This window comes from Bufo bufo, chromosome 10 (assembly GCF_905171765.1).
Source record: "Bufo bufo chromosome 10, aBufBuf1.1, whole genome shotgun sequence".
Taxonomy (NCBI): domain Eukaryota; kingdom Metazoa; phylum Chordata; class Amphibia; order Anura; family Bufonidae; genus Bufo; species Bufo bufo.
The window spans coordinates 21,410,439-21,437,212 of record NC_053398.1 but is presented as its reverse complement, the minus strand read 5'-3'; the positions used below and the strand labels follow the sequence as shown (position 1 = coordinate 21,437,212).

Here is a 26,774-nt window from a genome sequence, read left to right as displayed (position 1 = left end):
GTATTATTGCATTAAGTAGGGCTCCGGAGGAGACATTCCCTTTAACACATTACGGTAATACAAGAAATCTCTTTCATGTGTCCATCCTGGTGCGGCTGTCTGCCTCTGTATATGTACACAGCTCCTCCACAGAGGTCAGTGGACGCACAGGCAGCAATATGGCGGATACGTCTTTAATTGCTCCTTTGGACTGGAAGCAGCAAGAAGAAAAAAACATAGAGAATGAGACGTCTACGGCCTCTTGTGCAGACATCCCGCTGATAGAGGCACAGACGGGACTGACGAGGGCCCCGCTGTAATGTCTTTATTGTTTATGAGATTCTATCAATGGGGGGATTGACGGAGACAGCTGGAAAAAACAAGACATTAACCTCGGAAGTTATGGAAGGTTATTACACTGCGCTATGTGTCGGGTTTCCTGGCTCCTGAAGATCACGTACATTCTCCAAGTCACTTACAGTAAGGGCACTATCAAGGACGGCTTTAGGTCAGGGATAGGGAATACACTCACTTTCAGGACAACTCCTTTCCTGCCTTCCCTTCATTGTGAAATCCGATGTTCTAGAATCCCGTCTGACCTAGAAGCATTGATTTCTGGGCCTAACAGGCATACGCAGATGGCAGACTTGGAAACCCACCAGCACACCCCCCCGCAATCACAACACAGGGTTACCAATGGGTTGACAAAGGGTGCCCCTTCCTCTGTCTAACCACTTAGATGCCATAGCATTTGAAGGGTTAAGTGACCAGAATCTGAGCCATCTCTGATCTCTATGGGAGTGCCAAAAATAGCCAAGCGGGTTGTTCTTCTATTTTCGGAAGTTCCAGTGAATCAAATGGGAAACACACCGCACAAGTGCGGCCACTGCTCCATTCAATTGTACGCGGCTTACGGAAATAGCTGAGCCAGCGCTCGGAGGGCAGCAGCGCATTCACGGTGCGCCCTCTGTCACTTTGTCCCACCTATTAGACATTGGGGGCATATCCTAGCGATACGCCCCCAATGTCCAAAGTGGGACAACCCCTTTAATTAATGCCGAGAGCATCAGATTGTTATGTATCCGGCTAGTGGCCATGAGAAGGCCTTGAGCGGCCCAATGGTCTCAGTACACCGCTCCTGTGTCTGCACCATCCATGCAATGAACATGTAAGGCACTGCATGCTAGCTACATGTAATTGTATGGCAGATGGCACCAAGGGGTTAAATCGCTGGTGTTTTTCCCTTTATTGGGCATGCCTCCTCTATGAACCATCCTGGGAAGAGGGGATCCCAGTGTGGCAGACGTGGCACACCCATGTATTATGTGACGGCCCACTGGTTTGCACCGGTGCTATGTACTACTGTATACTGGATGTGATAGTCATGTTGCTGGTGGCCCTCGTGCGCTGCTAGTGTTTCTGGTAGAGAAGGTAAAGGGGCCCCAATCCCAGCACTGACCTTAGTAAGCAAAAGTAATACATACCTGATGTGGACTGAAGAGATCCGTCAGATACTTCACTGCTGGAGTTCCCCTTTAATAGGTTTGTCCGGATTAGTAGACCCATTTCCAAATACAGAATTTAGGCTACCATGCCGTTTTTTTTATGTCCGCAAACCGCGGATCCGTAAAAAACAGTAGCCGCCCGTGTGCCTTCCGCAAATTTGCGGAACGGAACGGGCGGCCCATTGTAGACATGCCTACTCTTGTCCGCAAAATGGACAAGAATAGGACATGCTATATGTTTTTTGCGGGGCCTCGGAACGGAGCAACGGATGCGGACAGCACACTGAGTGCTGTCCGCATCTTTTGCGGCCCCGTTGAAGTGAATAGGTCCGCATCCAAAAACGGTCGTGTGCATGAGGCCTTAACAGAAGAGATTCCCCCTTCTATTAACTAGAGCAGAGATCGGCTGCGAAGGGCGTCTCTCACCTTGGAGGACTTGACCATTACATGCACCGTATGGCCAGATCATTAAAGGGGTTTTCTGGGCTACAGATATTGATGACCTCATCAATATCAGATCAGCGGGTGTCCGACACCCAGCGCCCCCACTGATCAGTTGTTTCTGGCTGCCATGGCACCGATTCGCTAGCGGCATACAGAGCGGAAGGCTCTGTACACTGTGTAGGTCTCCCATTCATTTGAATGGGAGCTGAGCTGCAGTACTCCAGCACGGCCACTAGGATATGCACGGAGCCTCCAGCTGGGTACATAGTATGGTTTTTGGCGCCACAGCAGACCAAAACAGCTGATGCCAGGTGTCAATCTGATATTGACGACCTATCTGGAAGATAGGTCATCTACATCTGCATTCTGGAGAACCCCTTTAAATTGAATTAGAACTGTGCAATGCTTCATTTCACCTGTGGTGGCGCTGCAGGGGAACTGAACACTTGCTGCTGCATTCTCTCATAGATGACAGCTGATCCCTGGAGTGATCATATGATCTTCAGAAGCCTTCTTTAAAAAAAAAAGAAAAGAAAAGGGAATTGTTCAAAGAGGAGAACCCCTTTAAGCATATTGACTGGGCTGTGCTGGCGATGACATCATTCACTGTAATGAGATGCTCTCTAAAGCCGTGAGGCGTGAGACCATTAGCGGTAGAGCGTTTTGGTCCCTTATATCTCGCTCACACACACGACCGCCAAAGCGTCGCATTCCCTCACACATCTCGTCTCCTGGCGTCTCTTTCATCTGTTTTTCCAAAGCTTTCTGCAGATCTGTTTGAAGTTTTGGCACCAAGTGTAAAAAAAAATCTGTTATCCCCCTTCCCCCTCGTGCAAAATCTAAAAATGAAAAGGAGTCACGGTATGCTGCGAGGAGTGACTACATTGGCGCTGTGCATCGGCATTAGGGCCTGGGCACCGCGGTCTGCTCCTCTGCGTGGGCGTACCTGGGATGTGTAGGACTCCAGCTGGGCGCTGACCTCATGTCAATGATCCATTATACACACTGCAAACGTGGAACAATATTGTCTTTCTCGCCTTGTGCTGGCCGCACGTTTACTGACCGCCGTGCTGGTAAAACCTTCTGAGAGAAAATCGGACTTGTGCTTTTTGTCATTAAACGTTACGGCATATCGCTAGGATAAGTGACCCCATTCTCACTGGTGAGGTCCAACTTCTGGGACCCCCGCCAATTCCAGGAACCAAGGGTCCTTTGCACAGCGCAGAGCATCATTGTCCAGCAAAAGCCTGCAGCACTTAAAGGGGTTCTCCGGGATTTACACACCGATGGGTCATTAATATGAGATTGCCGGGGGTCCAAATGCTGCTCAGCTGTTTGAGGACGGAGTGGCGCTCCCACTTACCAAGCACAGCGCCGTATATTGTATAGTGGCTGTGCTCGGTGTTGCAGCTCAGTCCGATTGAGCTGCGCCTAGGCCACGTGACTGATAAGCGTGACATCATATGGCCTAGGAAGAGGCCTAAGTGCACGTGGCTTTTTCGCACAGTTGATCGGCGGAAGTCATGGGTCAGACCCCCCCCCAAATCTCCTGAGGATAGGTCATCAAAATGTAAAATCCTGGAGAACCCCTTTAAGGAGGTTATCTGATTGGTGGGGGTCTGATCGCTGGGACCCTGACTGATCACCAGACCGTGGTCCTCGAGTCCACAGAGTGAATGGCTGGACGGTCACACATTTCCACTCCATTCAGCTCTATGGGTCTGACATAGAGAAGCTGAGAAGTGATGGCCAGTTCGCAGTGTTCGCCAGCGACCACATGCGGGCTGCCATCTTGACTCACAAGTCCGGCGATGCACAGGTGAGCCCTTACCTGTGCCGCGAGCCGGTCTGAAACAAATGCGGTCACCGGGAGCAGGCAGTTCCGAGAACAGCCCGATGAAGGCCCCCGGCAGCTGACCTCGGAACCGCCTGCTCCCGGTGACCGCATTTGACTTCAGACTGGCTCGCGGCACAGGCACAGGTAAGGGCTTACCTGTGCATCGCCGGACTTGTGATGTCTGAATGCTATGGGCCCCATTGCTGGGACCCTTACTGATAACTAGAATAGGGGGTCCCAAGCCCCGAGTTCCTTCTTACACGGTGGTCGTGCATGCGCTGTGGCAGTCCATTCAGGGTCTATGGTTTGATGCAAAAAAACAATGGGGTCATTTATTAAGACCAGCGTTTTAGACGCCGGTCTTAATACCCCTTGCGCTGGCAGTTGATGCGCCAAAGTTATGTAGGGGCACCGGCCTCTACAAATAACTTAGACGCATCCACCACCGGCCTTAATCTATGCCAGCTCCCTTGCTGGCGTAGATTTAGATCATTTTCTACGCATAGAAAATGATAAATGAGACGGGCCGGCCCATCCCCTTCCCTGCCACGTTCCCTTTTTTAGAACTGGCATACGTGGCGTGGATGGGGAAGAAGTTGCAGATGCGGGCCAATTTATGAACGAATCTGCAACAGATATATGACAAAAATTGGTGCATATCTATTCATAAATGACCCCACAAGTACCTTTCTGTCAGTCCCACAGACTTCGAATTGAGTGGCAGGACCCCCAGCGATCAGACGCTTATCACCTACCATGTGGGTAGGTGATATATGTCAATTGCGGGAGAACGCCTGTAACTATAGCGGTGTGGCCCTTTCATCGCGGGGGTCCCAGCAGTCAGATTTCTGCAGTTGGAAAATGATGGAATATTCTATTGATTTTAATGGGTGTTGAGAACCTGAGCAGGGATCCTCTATCACAAGTCCTAAAATGTTAAAAAAAAACAAGGGTGCAGAAACTTAAAGGGGTCTTCTGGGAGTTAAATACTGATGACCTCTCCTCAGGATAGGCCGCTGTGTCCAGTCCACCATGTGGTGCAGCTCAGGTCCCATTTATGTGAATGGGAGCAAAGCTGCAGCACATGGTGCCGAAAAGTACACAGCTTCCGTCCACCGTATAGTTTCCTTCGTTGGCAGCTGCCTAGCGCATCTGTCTGGTGGGGGAGCCAGGTGTCGGACCCCTACCAATCTGGTATTGAGGATAGGTCCTCTGTATCTAAGTTCCAGACAAACCCTTTAACCCAAGGATCAAGGAAAGGAGATGAAAGCAACCATGCATCAAGTCCTCCTATGGCTAGGACCAAGGCAGTGTCAACCAACACCAGCAGGGGGCCTCATTTCAATCTTTGTACAGCCCTGCTCTGTTGTGTCCATCGTTACCTACTGTCCGCTTTCTGTGCCAAGTCTATGCTGCTTGGCAGTCTATGGAGCGCAACAAAACGTAGAAACGTAGATAAGTGGAAAGGAGGATCTGCGTGCACTTACCTTGCTGCCTTCTGCGTCAGATCCATAGGGAAATCCGGACAAAGCATCTGGAGGAGGCACTGGTATTCCTTAATAGTCAAGAGATCTGCAAGATAAGATATTTGTATGTGTTAAATGCCAGCGTATGTCTGTGAGGGTTTCACACGAATGCAAAAAATGCCCGTGTAATGGTCGTCACATAGCCCCCCTTTTACAACCACTGAGGTCTACTGGCCTACTCACATGGTGAAAAACGCCACCATTTTTACGGATCGATGGCCCCATACAATTGAAGGGATCCTTTTCTAACAGCCATTTAACTTGACAAGGGAAAATATCTAAGCCATATCTGCAGAGCGAGAGGGGCCAGTACCCCGAAAAAGCTGTCTGCACATGGATATATGGCTTGGCTATTTTCCCTTCAAAAGTCAAACACTGACTCATAGGGAGGCCCTTCCAATAGGTGGCGCTAGCGAGAGGGCACTCTTTCTTTGGGAGATACCTCTTTGCATATTATTTTCCCATGGAGCATTGCTTCACTAAATCTCCATACATGGATGCTCTCCTTAAAGGGCATCTGACAGCAGTTTTGTACCTATGACACTGGCTGACCTGTTACATGTGCGCTTGGCAGCTGAAGACATCTGTGTTGGTCCCATGTTCCTATGTGCCCGCATTGCTGAGAAAAATTATGTTTTAATATATGCAAATGAGCCTCTAGGAGCAACGGGGGCGTTACCATTACACCTAGAGGCTCTGCTCTCTCTGCACTGTGATTAACAGAACCAGGTGTGATGACGCTTTGTCAATCAAAGTGCAGAGGGCGTAGCAGTTGCAGAGAGTGCTGGGCCTCCAGGTGTAATGGTAACGCCCCCGTTGCTCCTAGAGGCTCATTTGCATACAGTTGCAAGAAAAAGTATGTGAACCCTTTGGAATGATATGGATTTCTGCACAAATTGGTCATAAAATGTGATCTGATCTTCATCTAAGTCACTACAATAGACAATCACAGTCTGCTTAAACTAATAACACACAAAGAATTAAATGTTACCATGTTTTTATTGAACACACCATGTAAACATTCACAGTGCAGGTGGAAAAAGTATGTGAACCCTTGGATTTAATAACTGGTTGAACCTCCTTTGGCAGCAATAACTTCAACCAAACGTTTCCTGTAGTTGCAGATCAGACGTGCACAACGGTCAGGAGTAATTCTTGACCATTCCTCTTTACAGAACTGTTTCAGTTCAGCAATATTCTTGGGATGTCTGGTGTGAATCGCTTTTTTGAGGTCATGCCACAGCATCTCAATCGGGTTGAGGTCAGGACTCTGACTGGGCCACTCCAGAAGGTATATTTTCTTCTGTTTAAGCCATTCTGTTGTTGATTTACTTCTATGCTTTGGGTCGTTGTCCTGTTGCAGCACCCATCTTCTGTTGAGCTTCAGCTGATGGAAAGATGGCCTTAAGTTCTCCTGCAAAATGTCTTGATAAACTTGGGAATTCATTTTTCCTTCGATGATAGCAATCCGTCCAGGCACTGATGCAGCAAAGCAGCCCCAAACCATGATGCCCCCACCACCATACTTCACAGTTGGGATGAGGTTTTGATGTTGGTGTGCTGTGCCTCTTTTTCTCCACACATAGTGTTGTGTGTTTCTTCCAAACAACTCAACTTTGGTTTCATCTGTCCACAGAATATTTTGCCAGTACTGCTGTGGAACATCCAGGTGCTCTTGTGCAAACTGTAAACGTGCAGCAATGTTTTTTTTGGACAGCAGTGGCTTCCTCTGTGGTATCCTCCCATTAAATCCATTCTTGTTTAGTGTTTTATGTATCGTAGATTCGCTAACAGGGATGTGAGCAGATGCCAGAGACTTTTGTAAGTCTTTAGCTGACACTCTAGGATTCTTCTTCACCTCATTGAGCAGTCTGTGCTGTGCTCTTGCAGTCATCTTTACAGGACGGCCACTCCTAGGGAGAGTAGCAGCAGTGCTGAACTTTCTCCATTTATAGACAATTTGTCTTACCGTGGACTGATGAACAGCAAGGCTTTTGGAGACACTTTTATAACCCTTTCCAGCTTTATGCAAGTCAACAATTCTTAATCGTAGGTCTTCTGAGAGCTCTTTTGTGCGAGGCATCATTCACATCAGGCAATGCTTCTTGTGAAAAGCAAACCCATAACTGGTGTGTGTTTTTTATAGGGCAGGGCAGCTGTAACCAACACCTCCAATCTCATCTCATTGATTGGACTCCAGTTGGCTGACACCTCACTCCAATTAGCTCTTGGAGATGTCATTAGTCTAGGGGTTCACATACTTTTCCCACCTGCACTGTGAATGTTTACATGGTGTGTTCAATAAAAACATGGTAACATTTAATTCTTTGTGTGTTATTAGTTTAAGCAGACTGTGATTGTCTATTGTTGTGACTTAGATGAAGATCAGATCACATTTTATGACCAATTTGTGCAGAAATCCATATCATTCCAAAGGCTTCACATACTTTTTCTTGTAACTGTATATTAAAACATCATTTTTCTCAGCAATGCGGACACATATGAACATGGGACCAACACAGATGCCTTCAGCTGCCAAGCGCACATGTAACAGGTCAGCCAGTGTCATAGGTACGAAACTGCTGACAGATGCCCTTTAAGAAGAGTCAGTTCCTCCCCTAAAAATAAAGCTGGCCATAATTTGAGCTCATCGGGAAAAGGTCATTGATGAACAGACCTACAACGACCTATGGCTATCCGCATATATGCACCGTCATATCTCCTCCACGTGTGATCAGTCCCCTATCTTGCAGACCATTCGTGTTGTTAAGCTTTAAATGGCAGCAAAATATCTGCGTCTAGAACTGTGGTCAGATCGGGGCTCATTTCTGTGTCTGTGGCTAGTGTTCCACATTATAATACTCACAAAAGCATCATAAAAACACATTAGACTGCTGCAGGCTGCGCGCCCGCGCTATACAGAGCAGGGACGCGGGTGGTCACGACGTCTCCTATGACGGTAAATAATGAAGGGGGGGGGAGGTAAAACCTCGCTGGTATTTACTTAGTGTATAAATATCTGTAGCACGGTATAATTTGCACAGTGGTTTCCCTCCCTAAAAATCTTCTCCTTCTGCCACAAAGCTCTAGGGAGCGGCTCATGGAAGTCTTGGCAGCGGTTAAAGGAATTACAACCGACAATGATATTTCAACAAGGGGCAGGGAACAACCGCCGGGGCCGCGCTGCCCTCCCTAATACAATGCCTACCATACATTACACTGGCCTTGGCTCCGGGAGGTGCACCACAACTCGGGAATGAAAAAAATCATTTAAAATGAGTAGGATAAGGAAAAGCGAGGACGTAGTAGAAGCTGTGGTTACCCTGCGGATGGCAGCGCGGAACAGGCCCTAAAAATAGAGGAGGATGTACACATTGGGGGTTATACTTCATAGTGTTTTCTTGCAGACTTCGTCTGCACCTATTTATACACATGGTTAATGGTCATTTTTGTGTGTGTGTTTTTTTTTTAAAGAAATAACCCCTAATGTGTATGTCGTCCTCTATTTTTAGAGGCTGTTGAGACTTCACAGTCCCTCATGGACCATGTAGACCGAGTGCACATGGTGGTGCTTGGATCTAGTGCATACCATCACTCCCTACCACTAACTACAACTCTCAGTATACGTGCGGCCACGGTTTTGCCATTGTATACTACAGTTTATAAACTACTCACGATGTACACCGCCGATGGACACCTCAAAACACAATGTGAAAGAAAATATCTGGCAGTAGGATATTGATGACCCGATCTCGGGATAGGTCATTAATATCAGATTAATGGGGGTCCGACTTCCAGCGAGGCCCCCCCCCCCCGATCAGCTGTTTGAAGTGCTCCGTTGAGTGTCGTGGACTCATTAAAGATTACCAAGCACAGCGCCATACACTGCATAGTGGCTGTGCTTGGTATTGCAGCCCAGGCCCATTCTCTTGAATGGGACTGAGCTGCAAATAGGCCACGTGACCGATGACCGTGAGGTCGCTGGACTAGGAAGAGGCCGTGTTGGTCACTGGAGCGCTGCAGCCTCTTCAAACTGATGGGTGGGGATGGCAGGAATCAGACCCTGGTAAGAGGATAGGCCATCAATACTGAACTCACAGAAAAAACTCTTAAAGGGGTTGTCTCATCTCAGACATTGGGGGCATATTGCTAGGATTATGCCCCCAATGTCTGATAGGTGCAGATCCCACCTCTGGGACCACCAACTATCCTTAGAACGGAGCCCGCAAAGTGACGGAGGGCGTACTGTGCATGCGGGTCCATCCTCTATTCATTTCTATGGCAGCACCGAAAATAGCGGAGCACTGGCTTGTCTATTTCCGTAAGCCCCATAGAAGTGGAGTGGTGGCAATGTGCTTCCCATTCATTTCAATAGGACTTTTGAAAGTAGCCGAGTGCTCCACACGGCTATTTTTGGATCTCCCATAGAAGTCAATAGAGGGCGGCAGCAAATGCGCAGCGCACCCTCCGTCAATTTGAGGGCTCTGTTTTAGGGATAGATGCGGGTCCCAAAGGTCCAAGATGAGACAACCCCTTTAAAACATAAGGTGATCTTTGAATATTATTTACCAGTTTATATAGATAACTGATATCTTGTTCTGATCCTGAAAAAAAAGTCTCATACTCCAGAGCTGCATTCGCCATTCTGCTGCTTGTTAGAGGAAACCGTCAACAAGCTACTGGTCAGACAGACAACAGGTTAGCTGAGCTCCTATAACGCAGGGGCACAATCTGTTCTTCTGGTGTAAGGACTACATTTCCAGATCAATAGAACAAGCTCTGTGCAGACATGTGCATCGGCAGCCATGAATGCTGGGAGTTACAGCTCTGAAGCCTGCAAAATTGTTAATGCATCTGTAGACTATAAGTCAAGACTATTACAAGATGCATAATGCAATGTTATGTCTACATAAATGGATCTGATTTCTCTATGTTTATTCTATATGTAATCTAGTGTTTAAAGGGGGACATATGCCTCAAATAACACTCTACGTACCCTGAAGACAGGATTTATCCTTATAGACACGTGTCGTGTATTACTTCTGCGCAGCAGCCTAAGGCCTCTTTCACACGGGAGTCATGTTATTGGCCCGGATAAGATGCGGGTGCGTTGCGGGAAAATGTGCGATTTTTCCGCGCAAAAGCAAAACATTGTAATGCGTTTTGCACGCGCGTGAGAAAAATCAGAACGTTTGGTACCCAGACCCGAACCCGGACTTCTTCACAGAAGTTTGGGTTTGGGTTAGGTGTTGTGTAGATTTTTTTTTCCCTTATAACATGGTTATAAGGGAAAATAATAGCATTCTTAATACAGAATGCTTAGTACAATAGGGCTGGAGGGGTTAAAAAAAAAAAAAATTAAATTTAACTCACCTTAATCCACTTGCTCGCGCAGCCGGCATCTCTTCTGTCTTCATTTTTGCTGTGCACAGGAATAGGACCTTTGATGACGTCACTGCGCTCATCACATGGTCCATTACATGATCCATCACCATGGTGATGGATCATGTGATGAGCGCAGTGACGTCATCAAAGGTCCTATTCCTGTGCACAGCAAAGATGTAGACAGAAGAGATGCCGGCTGCGCGAGCAAGTGGATTAAGGTGAGTTACATTATTATTATATTTTTTTTAACCCCTCCAGCGCTATTGTACTATGCATTCTGTATTAAGAATGCTATTATTTTCCCTTATAACCATGTTATAAGGGAAAATAATAGTGATCGGGTCCCCATCCCGATCGTCTCCTAGCAACCGTGCGTGAAAATCGCACCGCATCCGCACTTGCTTGTGGATGCTTGCGATTTTCACGCAGCTCCATTCAGTTTTATGGGGCCTGCGTTGCGTGGAAAACGCACAAAGAGGAGCATGCTGCGATTTTCACGCAACGCACAAGTGATGCGTGAAAATAACATGGTTATAAGGGAAAATAATAGCATTCTTAATACAGAATGCTTACCAGAAGGTCAATTGAGGGTTAAAAAATAAAAAAATAATTAACTCACCTCCTTCTCTTGATTGCGTAGTTGTCGATCTCTTCTTACTTCTTTAATCATGAGCTGCCGGCTAAAGGACCTGTGGTGACGTCACATCACATGGTCCAATCACATGGTCCATCACCGTGGTGATGGACCATGTGATCAGACCATGTGATGAGCTCAGTGACGTCACCACAGGTCCTTTGACAGGTCCTGAAGAAAGAACAGGAGACCGGCAGCTACGCGATCAATTGGAGGAGGTGAGTTAATTTATTTTATTTTTTTTAACCCTCAATTGACCTTGTACTAAGCATTCTGTATTAAAGAATGCTATTATTTTCCCTTATAACCATGTTATAAGGGGAAATAATTACATCTACAGAACACCGAACCCAAACCTGAACTTCAGTGAAGAAGTTCGGGTCTGGGTACCACATTCAGTTTTTTATCACGCGCGTGCAAAACGCATTGCACCTGCGCGATAAAAACTGAACAACGGAACGCATTCACAGTCAAAACTGACTGCAATTGGGTACCTACTCGCGCGGGTTTGCCGCAATGCACCCGGGACGCATCCTGAGCCAAAACGCAACGCCCGTGTGAACCCAGCCATAAGGCCCCTTTCACACGAGCGAGTTTTCCGCGCGGGTGCAATGCGTGACGTGAACGCATAGCACCCGCACTGAATCCTGACCCATTAATTTCAATGGGTCTGTGTACATGAGCGTTGTTTTTCACGCATCAGTTCTGCGTTGCATGAAAATCGCAGCATGTTCTATATTCTGCGTTTTTCACGCAGCCCTGGCCCCATAGAAGTGAATGGGGCTTCAGTGAAAAACGCATTGCATCCGCAAGCAAGTGCGGGTGCGATGCGTTTTTCACTGATGGTTGCTAAGAGATGTTGTTTGTAAACCTTCAGTTTTTTATCACGCGCGTGAAAGGTTTACAAACAACATCTCTTAGCAACCATCAGTGAAAAACGCATCGCACCCGCATTCACTTGTATGGGCCCAGGGCTGCATGAAAAATGCTGAATATAGAACATGCTGCGTTTTTCACGCAAAGCAGAACCGATCTATTCACATAATTTTAGCAGATTTTAAGATGCTGTGAAGTCAGAGGAGTATATATGTAATCTGAGCACAGTAAACTTTGTATAGGAACTAGCAGTACTCCAACAGGCCAGCAGGGGGAGTGTGAGCAACAAATACCACACTATCCCGCAGGGTAATGAGGATCATTGTCTGTGGCAAACGCTGGCGCGGCAGCAGCAGCGAAAACAATCCTGATGAAGGAAAACAGCTCCGTCATGACCCGGGCACAACAGAAACTGGAGCGAGTATCTAATGGCGTGCAATCTATCAAACCCGAGGGCTAGAACCAGGATAATCATATAATTAATATTATATAAAACACCTTTTCTGGGCTCATGAGTCTAGGACAGGGATCAGCAACCTCCGGCACTCCAGGTGTTGTGAAACTACAACTCCCAGCATGCAAATCCTTGAAACACCCATAGAAGTGAATTAGGCTACTTTCACACTAGCGTTAATGTTTTCCGGTATTGAGATCCGTCATAGGGTCTCAATACCGTTAAAAAAAAACGCTTCCGTTTTGTCCCCATTCATTGTCAATGGGGACAAAACTGAACTGAACAGAACGGAGCGCTCCAAAATACATTCCATTCCGTTCCGCTCCGTTCTCTTGCTTTCTGTCCTGAGATGCGGAGCAAGACTGATCCGTCATGACCCACAATGCAAGTCAATGGGGACGGATCCGTTTTCTCTGACACAATAGAAAACGGATCCGTCCCCCATTGACTTTCAATGGAGTTCATGACGGATCCGTCTTGGCCATGTTAAAGATAATACAACCGGATCCGTTCATAACGAATGCAGATGGTTGTATTTGCTGAAACGCTAGTGTGAAAGTAGCCTAAAGCATGCTGGGAGTTGTAGTTTCACAACACCTGGAGTGCCGGAGGTTGCTGATCGCTGGTCTAGGACGAAGATGATGTGGTTAATGTGTCTGAGCTTCAATACCAGAGACCATCCACTGACGACAGTGGCGCTGTTTCTTGGGAATCTAGCTCGTTCTATCCAACTCATCATACGACACCTGATTGGAATCGGCAGGGAATTGTTTTCCCCTAAAATGAGGAATATGGACTTCTACCTCCTGGGGTTTTTCCTTCTTCTGGATCAACCTGCCGGATAACAGGCTGAAATGGAAGGACGGATGTCTTTTTTCAGCCTTACAATCTATGTTACTATACATGTCTGTAGCCACCGAGGACAGGCCAATAGATCGTATTTCCTAGCACTGCTGGCGTTGGCTATGGTTCCTCTAGACCTCCCCGGTAGCGGATACGATCTTTGACCTGTCGGAAAGGTGCACCACGTGGTGAAGACTGGCGGCGCAGAGGAACCCCAGCCAGAACGCGGGGTTACATCCTCCCAAACAGCCTCTTATTTCATGTTTAGCAAATTGTTGGTGGGTGAAGTTCCCGTGTGGGTTTGGAGATGTTTCTAATGGTTGCAGATGAGAGGAGGACTTGGCTACCTCTATGACTGGGGTCTGTCTCAAGAAAACAAACTCCGCGCTCGCTCGTTTGCTAATTTGCTGTTCCATCGGGCAGGAATAGAAGGAAAATAAACAAGTGGGAGGCCAAAGGGGACAGTCATCCTTACGGGGCGAAGCCTTTAATTCCCGAGGAGTGAGGCCAGCACACAGACTGCCCATGGAGCTCTGATCTTCCCAGAAGGAAGCAGAAAATGACAGAGCTAAACTGGAGCCAGCTGTTCTAACCACCGCAGGCCTGCTGTGACCATCTGGTCCCGATGTCCTCCATACCTCCCAGCGTCTGCGCCCTCCCCGGCTATAGAGCGCCACCCCACACATCTATGTGTGCCATGTGGTGAGTGGGAACAGAGACCTGCGAGGGGCACCACGCGATATACGAAATGGATGCTGGTGTCACTCCGATAATGCTGTTTAGACTAAATGTTTAGCAAACAAATACGATCGTATAAACTCTCTATAGTATACAATAACCAAGAGCAGGATGCAATATACCACAAGAGATCCCGGGAACATAATGACGGACTGGCTACGCCTGGTGCAACCAAACCATGTGGACCACCGTGACTGTTATTAGTCAGGCAAGTCCGCTCTGAAAACAGATGCAACCGTTCAGTCGGAATAGGGTTATCCCGTAAAACAAGTGTATGTTAGCCATAAAGGCAGCACAAACGAGATGGACTTAAAGGGCATCTGTCAGCAGTTTTGTACCTATGACACTGGCTGACCTGTTACATGTGCGCTTGGCAGCTGAAGGCATCTGTGTTGGTCCCATGTTCCTATGTGCCCGCATTGCTGAGAAAAATGATGTTTTAATATATGCAAATGAGCCTCTAGGAGCAACGGGGGCGTTACCATTACACCTAGAAGCTCCGCTCTCTCTGCAACTACCGCACCTCCTCCAGTTTGATTGACATGGCCAGGCAGGTGTGATGTTTTCACTGCTTGGCCCTGTCAATAACAGTGCAGAGGGCGTGGCAGTTGCAGAGAGAGCAGAGCCTCTAGGTGTAACGGCAACGCCTCCGTTGCTCCTAGAGGCTCATTTGCATATATTGAAACATAATTTTTCTCAGCCATGCGGGCACATAGGAACATGGGACCAACACAGATGTCTTCAGCTGCCAAGTGCAGATGTAAGAGGTCAGCCGGTGTCATAGGTACAAAACTGCTGACAGATGCCCTGTAAGGAACACTCACTATAGAAAAAGGATATACAAATAATTATCCCAACCTTTTCTTCTGTAATCTCCCCCTCTCCTTTGATCCTATTTTGTCTGAAATTGCAATTAAAATTGAGAAATATATATATAAAAAAAAAAGAAAGAAATCTCTGATCAATCACGTCCCCCCTCCTTCTCCTCACTGTCCTATGTCTGGCTGTAAGACAAGTGGCTGCAGCAGCAGCCTCCCACCACTGCTCTGTTTGCAATAGGACAAAAAGATTCGTAATTTCTGCCTCCTCAGTTGGTTCCCCGGCTAAAAATGGAACAGAGTAGCAGAAAATTAACCCTAGTGTTCCCTGAGGTGACTACTTGCGAATTCCCTCCAAACACTGCAGGAGGGCCATACGTTATCTGTCTCTCATTGAGGCCAAGCTGCAGTTCATGTGGCCGTCATTAATCTACAGCAGGCATGCTCAACCTGCGGCCCTCCAGCTGTTGTAAAACTACAACTCCCACAATGCCCTGCTGTAGGCTGTTCGGGCATGCTGGGAGTTGTAGTTTTGCAACAGCTGGAGGGCCGCAGGTTGAGCATGCCTGATCTACAGTATATGCATGGACGTCACTGGAAACCGCAATGAGTGTCCACTCATTCAATGGGGCTAAATCACGAGCAGGTCCTTTGCATTTAAATTGAAAAACCGCAGCAGAATATGCCTCTGTGTGAACTAGCCCTACATATTTCAGGAATATGCAGCAAATCCTGCAGACTGACCACCAGTGCGGGCACAATGATTTCCTATTTACTTCAGGGGATTTGCCATATACATGCAGTATATGGCAATTGTATTACATAGGACAACTTATATATTGTCGGGCTCTGTCCTTGTGGACAAAAAACATGGGCATCAATGGTTAGAATCAGGTTTATTTTCTTCACGAAAACCACAGGCATGGAAGTTCAACATTCACTTGGGTGACTCCATGGGCACAAAAATAATACTTAAACAAAATACCCGCCCGCCTGGGCGCTAACTAAACAGAAGGTTACCTCACCTAGGTACTTCTAAACAAACAGGGGGATCAGGCTTTGCACAACAAGCACAGGTCATGTAGTCTCCAAGCTCGGACCAGGAATGAGCTTTTGTATTTATCCCCACAGTAATGACCCCCGCCAATACACTTAGGTTCATGTCCGGCTAGGGGGAAATGTTGTACAGGAGTTGGGGGGAATGGCAGATCCCTCTACCAACCTACTCACCATTCCATAAAAATCCAGGCCCATAAAACACTTTAAAGAAGTGTTTCTCAGCAAACTACAACTTTGCTGAAACCTGGCTTTCCTCGATTGTTTTTACCTCATTAATCTGAGCATTCTGGGTGAGATATACACCCCACTCCAATACTTCACCATTCACAGTGTTACAGTATGAATGTGGACAGAACTTTTGTGATGGACAGCTCTGGTCATATTTGATACATGGATGTGGATAGTGATGACAACGCTGAAGGTGAAGTGCAGTGATCTCCCAGCTTAGCAGAACTAGATACCTACAGCTGCAGCAGCAAGGAGTTAAAGAGCAAATGCCATGATTAATGTAAAAAAAAATAATAATAATCAGACACCATATAGTACATGACAATCTCTTTCTAACAAAGCTGGAGCCCTGTAGCTCACATGGATCTAGCAGCTCAAGGGGCGTGTCCTTTCTGCTGCAGTTCTTTCCCTATCACAGCTCAGGGGGTGTGTCCTGTGAGCGCCCCGGCCTTCTCTCTGCTCACCAAGGACAGTGCCGTCCAATTGATAGCGCTGTGCTTGGTACCGCAGCTCAGCCCCATTCACTTTAGTGAGGCCATGTGACCGATGAATGTGACATCACATAGCCTATGAAAAGCTGCGAGAAGGCTGCGGCGCTACTGGTGCCTTCCTGAACAGCTGATGGGGGGGGGGGGGTCCCAGGTGTCGGACCCCCACCGATCAGATACTGATGACCTATCCAGAGGACGATACAATAGGACGATACATAGACACATCAAATGACGTATCCGGATACTGTGCAGAATTATTACAAATATGCTTCATTACAATTTGAGCAATGTAATCTTAGTTGATTGTGAAGAGTAGATTTCGGCACCTAGACAAGATCTTTAGATAACATTCCACTTCCACAAGGGTTTAATCAGGATCATCTGCATTTCTGCAAGTTACAAAGTCTACTGCATGCGTTTCCTTCAAGGACTAATTATATAGTTCTCCATAGAGCCAGCACAGACATTACAGGGAACCTGGCACCTGGTTTGGGACCACCAAACCACCAGAAGCCCATGTTCTACTGGAAATAGCAGGTTTAGCCGGCTATAGCCTAATGGGTACGGGAAGGGGAAGGGGGGGGGGGCCTTAAAGGGGTTTTCCGGGCTATAGGGAAGGTTCAACACCCCGCACTCCCATTGAACAGCTGTTTCGGGTAGCCACGGTGCTGGAAACTATGTCTACTATGTACTAAGCAGAGGCATAAGGCTCCGTACACTGTGTAGTTTCTAAGTGAACGGTATAAGGAGCTGTCTGCTTCCAGTTCCATACACTGTATAGTGAACTGCTGATCGGCGGGAGTGCAGGGTGTTGGACCCTCCCGATCTGATATTAAGGATAGGTAAGCAATATCTGTAGCCCGGACAACCCCCTTTAAGCCACTGCCAGAGACACTTCTGGTGGTGGCTTATCTCTCTGAGAACAAAAGGATTGGGCATGTTGATGTCTAACATCCCGATCCTTATCGGGCAGATGTCTGGGGAAGAGTCTGGAGGTCTGCGTGTACATCAGACTAATGCCGGGCATGGCAAAAGGGTCAGGTTTGGTTGATGAATGGGTTTTATTTTTTTTTGCTAGGCAGCGGCTCAGCCCTCATACCCGTGGCCCCACTCCGCCGAGGGCCACTGCTGCAGACTCAAACATAAAGCCCTGTATTTTTCAAAATGTCTTATATGTTTATAGATGGTTTTCGACAGACGTTAACGCTCATTTGTCATTTACGCGGGGTCTGCATGTCCCTTCTCTGAAGATTTAATAACAGGTCGGGATTATTCGGGGTCAGCAGGTCCATGCAGCTTCATCATTTCTACTTGTTTTCTTTGAGCTCGCTTAAAAACACGAACCACAAACCCGAGCACTGAGTCAACCTCTGGCGGGCTGGCATTCCCTATAATTAAGATTTAACCAAGATATGCAGCCTTTTTTTTTATCCACGAGGAGCTCATTCTCACGGTAACTGCAGTGACGGAAATCGGGGAGAAATTTCCTTCTGTTGTCGAAGGGACTTTATGAAACGCACTCGGAGCAGAACGTCGTTTTTATCCGAGCATTCTTCGTCAAAGGCCTAACGACTGGGAGGGCAACATCTTACAGACCATCTTGCAGAACAAGGTCTTACAAAATATCCGGGCTCATTTTGTGGAATGAAGCTCATCAACAGCGCGGACCCCAAAAATTAAGGCTTGAAATCCACAGCTTAAAGGGGTTGTGCACACACACACACACACACTTGGCCAGACCTGCATAGGGAAGCTTACTTACCTGCTTGCAGCGATTTTGTGTCCGGCGTGGGAACGCAAGAAACTGGAACGGAATGCATCCTGGTGCACCGCGTTTCGGTTTGTTCAGTTTTGTCCCCATTTACAATGAATGGGGACAAAACGGAAGCGTTGTAGTGCGGTTTCGAGACCCTGTGTGTCGGGTCTCAAAACCAGACAGCACAACACAGGTGTGAAAGTAGCCTCATAGGGGGCCCCTTCCAATAGGTGTCAGTAGCGAGATGGTTCTCGTCCTTGGGAGATACGTCTTTCCATGACTTAGTACTTCCACCAAGCTGACATTTTTGAAGACACGGCCACAATGGCTGCTGGTTATTGTAAATGGGGGCATAGCCTTTCCAGTCACGGCAGGCTGACCAATGAAAGTTTTACGACACTTTTCAATGGTAGTAGATGACGACGGGTGACAACTTGATGATCTTCAGTGGACTGGACCATATTTGCCAACAGCCATGTTCCTAGCCGCCTTGCGTAGACCGAGGCCGTGTCTTACTGGATACTTCTGGGGGATTCAACATACACTATGATATAGTGAATCTTCTGCCGGCGCTCCTTACCCCCCCCCCCCCACCGCCATGTGCTGTTCTGCATACCTTCCATCTCCACTACCTTCTCAGCTACAAGTCCCAGCTCGGCGGGCTCAGCATCCTAATTACAGGGGAATTTTTGCAATATAAACGGCAAAAATCGGAGCGCTGGTTTTATTTGTTCAACTGAAGGTATTTCAAGCGAGGGAGGGGAGGAGACCGTTACGCATACCGAGAAGGACGACACCGGGAAAAGGGGGGAAAATAAAAAAAAGAGATAGCAAGTTTGGACGGCGGCACTGGATAATACTCTGCTGTGACAGTTATAAAGAATGTTATTTCACGGTTCAGGACTTTCCAAGTCTTTACATCCCATAATAGGTTATGTATATAGAGAAACCTTCATCGGTGATTAATTATGTTTAATAGAGGAACTTATCGAAGGAGAGCACAGTAGCTATACGGCTTCAGGCGACCATTATATAACCCTGGGATATGCACTGGTTTTATCACGAAAAACATTCTACATTTTTCAAACAAGCACCTGGATCTGAAGACTTTTGTAATTGAGTGTAATTAAAAATTTAGCACAGCCAGTGAGTTATTCACTAAAATGTATCTGTATAGCGCCACCTGCTGTTTGTTCTTTTCCCCATCGCAGACGCTCCATTTAAATCTTCAACTGCCGCCAGCCGTATGTCCTGTTAGAAGCTGTGGCAGTTAGAGGGAGAGCGCTGCAGCAAAACGGACACACACCATGAGCTGCAGCAAAACGGACACACCCCATGAGCTGCAGCAAAACGGACACACCCCATGAGCTGCCATAAATTCGCTGATGATGGAGGGTCATGTGACATTTCCTTCAGCACGAGACTGACAGGACTGAGTGAAATGTCTGGCCCTGTCAATCAAGAGGGAGGGGGAGCCTCTTGAGCAGACCAATCTACCTGATAATCATCTGTAAGCCGTGTACCGGGGTGGGCTCCCCAGGATACAGTAAAGTCACGAACGAGGAAAGCAACTCCACCACCAGCTTTTGCCAAAACAGAATTTTACTTAAACGTTTAATGAACACAACCACAAACGCTGGAAACCTCCAATAGATTTACATACACCTAGCCCGAAGGCTGAGACCCTTGTGCTGCACAGCGCGGCGCCCTCCGATGGATGCAGGAGGAAAGCGTAGTAATTTACCTACTGGCGGGCATGACTAAACCGCCACACCTTACCTGTTATTACCCTAAAAAAACAAGAATACCTGTTTGGGTGTGTGGTATGGGCTAGCCTGCGGTGCAGCACAACAGCTTACAATCTTACAAAGCTCTACAGAATTCCCCCTCCCATAACTGGTCTTGTAGCACGTGCCAGCCTGGCTTGAGTTTGTGGGAAGTTTATCAGCTCTCCAGTGTGAAATGTCTCTTTAAGTTATGGAGTCCTTGCAATGGACAATAGCAACACTTGTGGCCTGACACAGAGACCCTAACTAACTAACTACAGGCCTGGTCTCAGTCTCTAGGCGCCAACACTGTAATGAGGTGCGTGCACGATTTTAAAGAGGACCTTTCACCGATTAGTACACTATGAACTAACTATACAGACATGTAGAGCGGCGCCCGGGGATCTCACTGCACTTACTATTATCCCCGGGCGCCGCTCCGTTCTCCTGCTATGTTCCCCGGTATCTCCGCTCACTAAGTTATAGTAGGCGGAGATTCCAGTCACCAAGTTATGGTAGGCGGAGTCTGCCCTTGTTCTGCTCTAGCGCTGGCCAATCGCAGCGCAGAGCTCACAGCCTAGGAGGTTCTTTTCTCCCAGGCTGTGAGCTCTGCAATGCGATTGGCCAGCGCTACAAAAGAACAAGGGCAGACTCCGCCTACCATAACTTAGTGAGCGGAGATACCGGAGGGCATAGCAGGAGAACGGAGCGGCGCCCAGGGATAATAGTAAGTGCAGTAAAATCCCCGGGCGCCGCTCTACATGTCTGTATAGTTAGTTCATAGTGTAATAATCTGCGAAAGGTCCTCTTTAAAGACCCGGGTCTGCTCTGCATCCGCTGGTGACTCTGAACCAAACAAAAGCCTCTCCAACAAGCATGCGGTCCCACAGTGTATGTAGCTTTGCTCCTCAGCTCTCATCATCGTTTCTGAAAGCAATCCTCGCTCTCTGGACAGGATCAGGGTCTTGGACACGATCAGCTTCACTTAGCTGCTGCTCTGGTCACTGAGGGATGCTCTTACACCTGGATGCTGTTGAATCCTCTGCTGACACAGTTCCTAAGTCTCACCTCCCTCTAAGATGGCTGCTTCCTTTCCCTTCCTCTCCAGGCTCTGTGTAACCCCACCTCTCACGAATATGGAAATATATGAAGTCTGTAGCTGTGTTTAGGAAACAGCGACATCTTGTGGCCAAACAGCAGAATGTCAGTCCAGATCATTTAATTTAATCTACACAGTGTTCAGACAAGGAGAGCTCTTTCCCAATCTCACACATCAGCACCCTCACCGATCAGTTATTTGAAGGTGCCACAGTGCAGACAAGCACTACAGCCTCTTCGTACTACATGAAGCACAGAGCCCTACATCGCATAGTGGCTGTGATTGGTATTGCAGCTCAATACCATACCCTTGAATTTGACTGAGCTGCAGAAAGGCCATGTGACGGATGAGTGTGATGTAATAGTCTGCGGTCTTCACATACAGTCTTGTGGGGTGCTCCTGGTATGCAGGGGGTTAGGACAAGATTTAGCAGTTTCACTATGGTAACCAACACCTGGCGACTGGCCCAACATCACAGCTTTGGTCCAATGGAAACAATGCGTTTCAGTGATTCAGTAGCACAGTTGTCATCTGCAGCCTTAAAGTTGTCGTCTCACTTCAGCAGGTGGCATTTATCATGTAGAGGAAGTTAATAGACGGCACTTACTAATGTAATGTGATTATCCATATTGCTTCTTTTGCTGGCTTCATTCATTTTTCTATCACATATTACACTGCTCGTTAACATGGTTACGACCACCCAGCAATCCAACAGCGGTGGTCGTGCTTGCACACTATAGGAAAACGCGACGGCCTCTCTGGTGGCCGGGATCGTGGGAGCTCACATAGGCTGGTGCTTTTTCCTATAGTGTGCAAGCACGACCACCGCTGATGGATTGCAGGGTGGTCGTAACCATGGAAACTAGCAGTGTATAATGTGATGGAAAAATGAATCCAGCCAGCAAAGGAAGCAATATGGATAATAACAATACATTAGTAAGTGCTTTGTATTCACTTTCTCTACATGATAAATGCCATTTGCTGAAGTAAGACGACCCCTTTAACGCTGTGGAAGGTAGGAGCACAAATAGGATACTGCTGATTTATATAAGATCACTTGCCCAATTTTCACAGCTTGACCCGACTAAGGGGGTAATTTATTAAGACTGGCATTTTAGACGCCGGTCTCAATAAGGCACCAGCTTCTACATAACTTCAGCAGATCCACCGCCACTTCTAAATCTACGGCTGCTCCCTTGCTGGCGTAGATTTAGACCATTTTGTACGCCTAAAACAGGCACAGGAAATGATGAATGAGACGGGCCTGCCTGCCACGCCTAAGGCTACTTTCACACTGGCGTTTCTGGGTCCGCTTGTGAGATCCGTTTTAAGAGCTCTCACAAGCGGCCCAAAACGGATCAGTTCAGCCCCAATGCACTCTGAATGGATAAGGATCCGTTCAGAATGCTTCAATTCGGCTGCGTTTGGTCTCCGTTGCGTTTTTTAGACGGTCACTAAAACGCAGCTTGCAGCGTTTTTTTGTGACTGTCTGACTATGCGGAGCAACACGGATCCGTCCTGACTTACAATGTAATTCAATGGGGACGGATCCGTTTTCCACTGACACAATATGGTGCAATTGAAAACGGATCCGTCCCCCATTGACTTTCAATGTAAGTCAGGACGGATCCATTTTTGACTTAGACATTTTTTTTTAATGAATAATGCGAACGGATCCGTTAATAACGGATACAAGCGTTTGCATTATTCGTGCGGATCCGTCTGTGCAGATACAAGACGGATCCGCACAAAACGCGAGTGTAAAAGAAGCCTAATATAGACGTATTTGTGTTAAGTGTCATATTCCAGAATGGACCCCTTAAGTGTCATATTCCAGAATGGACCCCTTAAGTGTCATATTCCAGAATGGCCCCCTTAAGTGTCATATTCCAGAATGGATTGGTTCCTGCTTGACATGTGGGAAGCGCCTGGAGACGCCTGCTCAGGCAATCACTGGCTGAGGTGGGTCACTTCTGATTGGCTGACCAGGCGTCTCCTGTGTGTCAAGCCAGGGACCGGGACGTAGAGACCCGTGGTGAAGCAACGGGGAATCTGTGAGGGTAAGTATTGCTTCTTTTATACCCCTATGAGATGTTTCCAAAAGAACCCCCCTCCCCTCAGACGACCCCTTTAACACCAAGTTCCGCATTGATAGACACTAGAAGCCAACCATAAAGCAGCAGAAAATATATTGATTATTATTCTTTGGAATACCCCTCTGTTCACCTGCATCGGTGAGCGCTTACAGACCGTAGTGGCTGAAGAAAACAACTCATTTACATTCCTGCCTTAGATGTCCAAATTGTCTCATTACAGGATGAAAAATTCATAAAATCCTTCTTAAGATGACAAAGCCGCAGATTACTCAGCCCCCCCACTGTGGGATTCTGAATGCAGATGGTACTCACATCAAAGCACATGGTCCGCTGGCAATGCAGAAAACATAATAACCCCCCACTGTCGGCTTTCTCTTACCCCCATTCTTTGCGATTGTCCTGAAGCACCTCCAGAAGAGACGTAGAAAAGACGCTCGGTTGTGCGGTGTGCACTGAACAAAGGCAAACTCTCGGAACAGGACGTGGGTTCCCCGAGAAACGCTGGTGAAGCTGCAGGGGGAGAGAAGATGGCACAGGTTACTCAGCGGGCACATCTCCCTGCTGGGTGTCAAAGACGACGGTGACCACAATAGTAAGAATAACAAAGACAATTCATTAGAAATACCTCCAGGAATCACAAGTTCTCAGTGTCGCCCCCTGATGAGTAAGAGTCCTTTTACACTGATCAAAGATGAAACCAGCCGATGGGAAGTTCACCAGGGATGAATGATCGCTAGTACCGTTATTCATCCCCCACTTTACATCATGTTGGGAGGCCATGTTATTTTGGGTGCCCTTTCTAACAAAAAAAAAAAGACCTTTCTAAGGCGTTATCCGAGATGCCGCGCGATCCCGTGCTGCCGGCACTGCCAGCATGTACGGCGCGTGAACCCAGCCCGGGGTTAGAATCTGCAGTGCATACGTGACTCTGAAGTTCTCGCTAACGAGAGATTCCGACTCAAGCATGCAATACGGGTTCTAATCCCAGCCTGGGATCACGTGCCGGATGTACCGGAAGTGTCGGCTGCACGGGCATCTCGGATAACCCATTTACTTAAAGGAAATCTATCGGAAATTGCGGGCAAGAATAGGACATGCTCTATTTTTTCCGGAGCCGCGGACCGGAAGATCAGCGGCGTGCTCCGGAAATGCGGATGCGGACAGCATACTGTGTGCTGTCCGCATCCATTCCGTCCCCATACACACAAAGGCAGGACGGATGCAGACCACAATTGCGGACGTGTGAATGGAGCCTTAGACCGTATGTGTTTTGCGGTCCGCAAATTGCTGATCCGCAAAAAAAATAATGGATGACATCCGTATGCCATCCGGGTTTTTATGCGGATCCATTGTAGCAATGCCTAAAACGGACAAGAATAGGACATGTCCTATTTTTTTTTTGCGGGGCTACTGATGCGGCATTTGCGGACCCATTGAAATGAATAGGTCCACATCCAATCCGGAAAAAAAAAATGGAACAGACACGGAAACAAACAACGTTCTCGTGCATGTAGCCTTAAGAATAATTATTATCCTCAGGATAGGTCATCAGTATCTGATTGGTGGGGGCCTGACACCCAGGACCCCCGCCGATCAGCTGTTTGAGAAGGCACCAGCGTGATGCCGTAGCATCGTGGCGTTTTCCAGCTTTTCCTAGGCCAGTGACATCACAGTTATCGGTCAAGTGGCCTAGGAGCAGCTCAGCTTCATTGAAGTAAATGGGTCTGGGGTGCAATACCGAGCCCAGCCTCTATACCATGTACGGCGCTGTGCTTGGTGAGCTGTGAGAAGGCTGCTGCTCTACTGCGACGATCGGTGCCTTCTCAAACAGCTGATCGGCAGGGGTCCCGATTGGACACCCAACGATCAGATACTGATGAAAAATCAAACAGATTGAAACTATTAGTGCGTCTCTTTTTTCCTTCCTAACCTTGGAAGACCCATCATGTTGACATGAATTGCAGCAGGAAGGTGACTCCGCGCTTGGACAGAAGGGATATCTATATTAGTGAGCACAGAATTTGGAGGCAGCAAATGTTTACAGAAATCCTGCAGCATCTGGAAGCGTCCACAGACTAAAAAGGTTGTTATGACATTCACGAAAAACATATAGACGAAACCGTGCCCAGAAATGGGAGGAAAATTACACATCCATATAATTTGTGTCCAGGAGTTTTTTTTTTTGTTTTTTTCTGCCTAGGCTTGGGAGAAAAGATCCAGAAATAAGTATGATTCACCAGCCAAGTCTCATAAACATGGGAGAACGGATCTCAAAATGCAATACGCTGCACCCAACCCAACCAACATAAAAAATACTGATCTAATTTATATCATTTACATATATTTGGGTAAAATGACATTCAATCTGACATCTTGCTACCCTTAATGGAGATCTAGGGCTTTCAAAAAGTGACTTGAGAGTGTTTTATTCTGCTTTTCCCACAAAAAATATTCTACAGTTTTCAAACCAGAACCTGGATCTGAATACATTTCTATGGTGTTCTGAGAACAGCCAAGCAAGTGTACATCTTGGGAGTCGTAGTTTTACCACAGCTGGAGTTCCGGAGGTTAGCCATCACAGGGATAACCCTTTTAAATTTAGAAGCAGTGGTGACAATACAGTTGTCTCCCTGTCTGAAGTTGGCCATATAGTATAGAACTCAGATGTCCATTGGAAGGACCTGTCATCTGCGCAGGTTGTGGAAGGACCTGTCATCTGTGCAGGTTTTGGAAGGACCTGTCATCTGTGCAGGTTATGGAAGGACCTGTCATCTGTGCAGGTTGTGAAAGGACCTGTCATCTGTGCAGGTTTTGGAAGGACCTGTCATCTGTGCAGGTTGTGGAAGGACCTGTCATCTGTGCAGGTTGTGGAAGGACCTGTCATCTGTGCAGGTTTTGGAAGGACCTGTCATCTGTGCAGGTTTTGGAAGGACCTGTCATCTGTGCAGGTTGTGGAAGGACCTGTCATCTGTGCAGGTTGTGGAAGGACCTGTCATCTGTGCAGGTTGTGGAAGGACCTGTCATCTGTGCAGGTTTTGGAAGGACCTGTCATCTGTGCAGGTTGTGGAAGGACCTGTCATCCGTGCAGGTTGTGGAAGGACCTGTCATCCGTGCAGGTTTTGGAAGGACCTGTCATCCGTGCAGGTTTTGGAAGGACCTGTCATCCGTGCAGGTTTTGGAAGGACCTGTCATCCGTGCAGGTTTTGGAAGGACCTGTCATCTGTGCAGGTTGTGGAAGGA

At 47.4% G+C, this 26,774-nt stretch overlaps 1 protein-coding gene across 1 annotated transcript in view; it reads right to left on the bottom strand.

Annotated features, from left to right (window-relative positions):
• Positions 1–26,774, bottom strand: part of C10H11orf49 (chromosome 10 C11orf49 homolog) — a 128,528-nt gene that overhangs the window by 28,274 nt on the left and 73,480 nt on the right. The window contains exons 3-4 of the mRNA XM_040409180.1: positions 23,914–24,044; positions 5,253–5,337 (exon numbers count right to left, since the gene is read on the bottom strand). Of these exons, the coding sequence (XP_040265114.1) occupies positions 5,253–5,337; positions 23,914–24,044 (216 nt within the window). The remainder of the gene's footprint in view (positions 1–5,252; positions 5,338–23,913; positions 24,045–26,774) is intronic.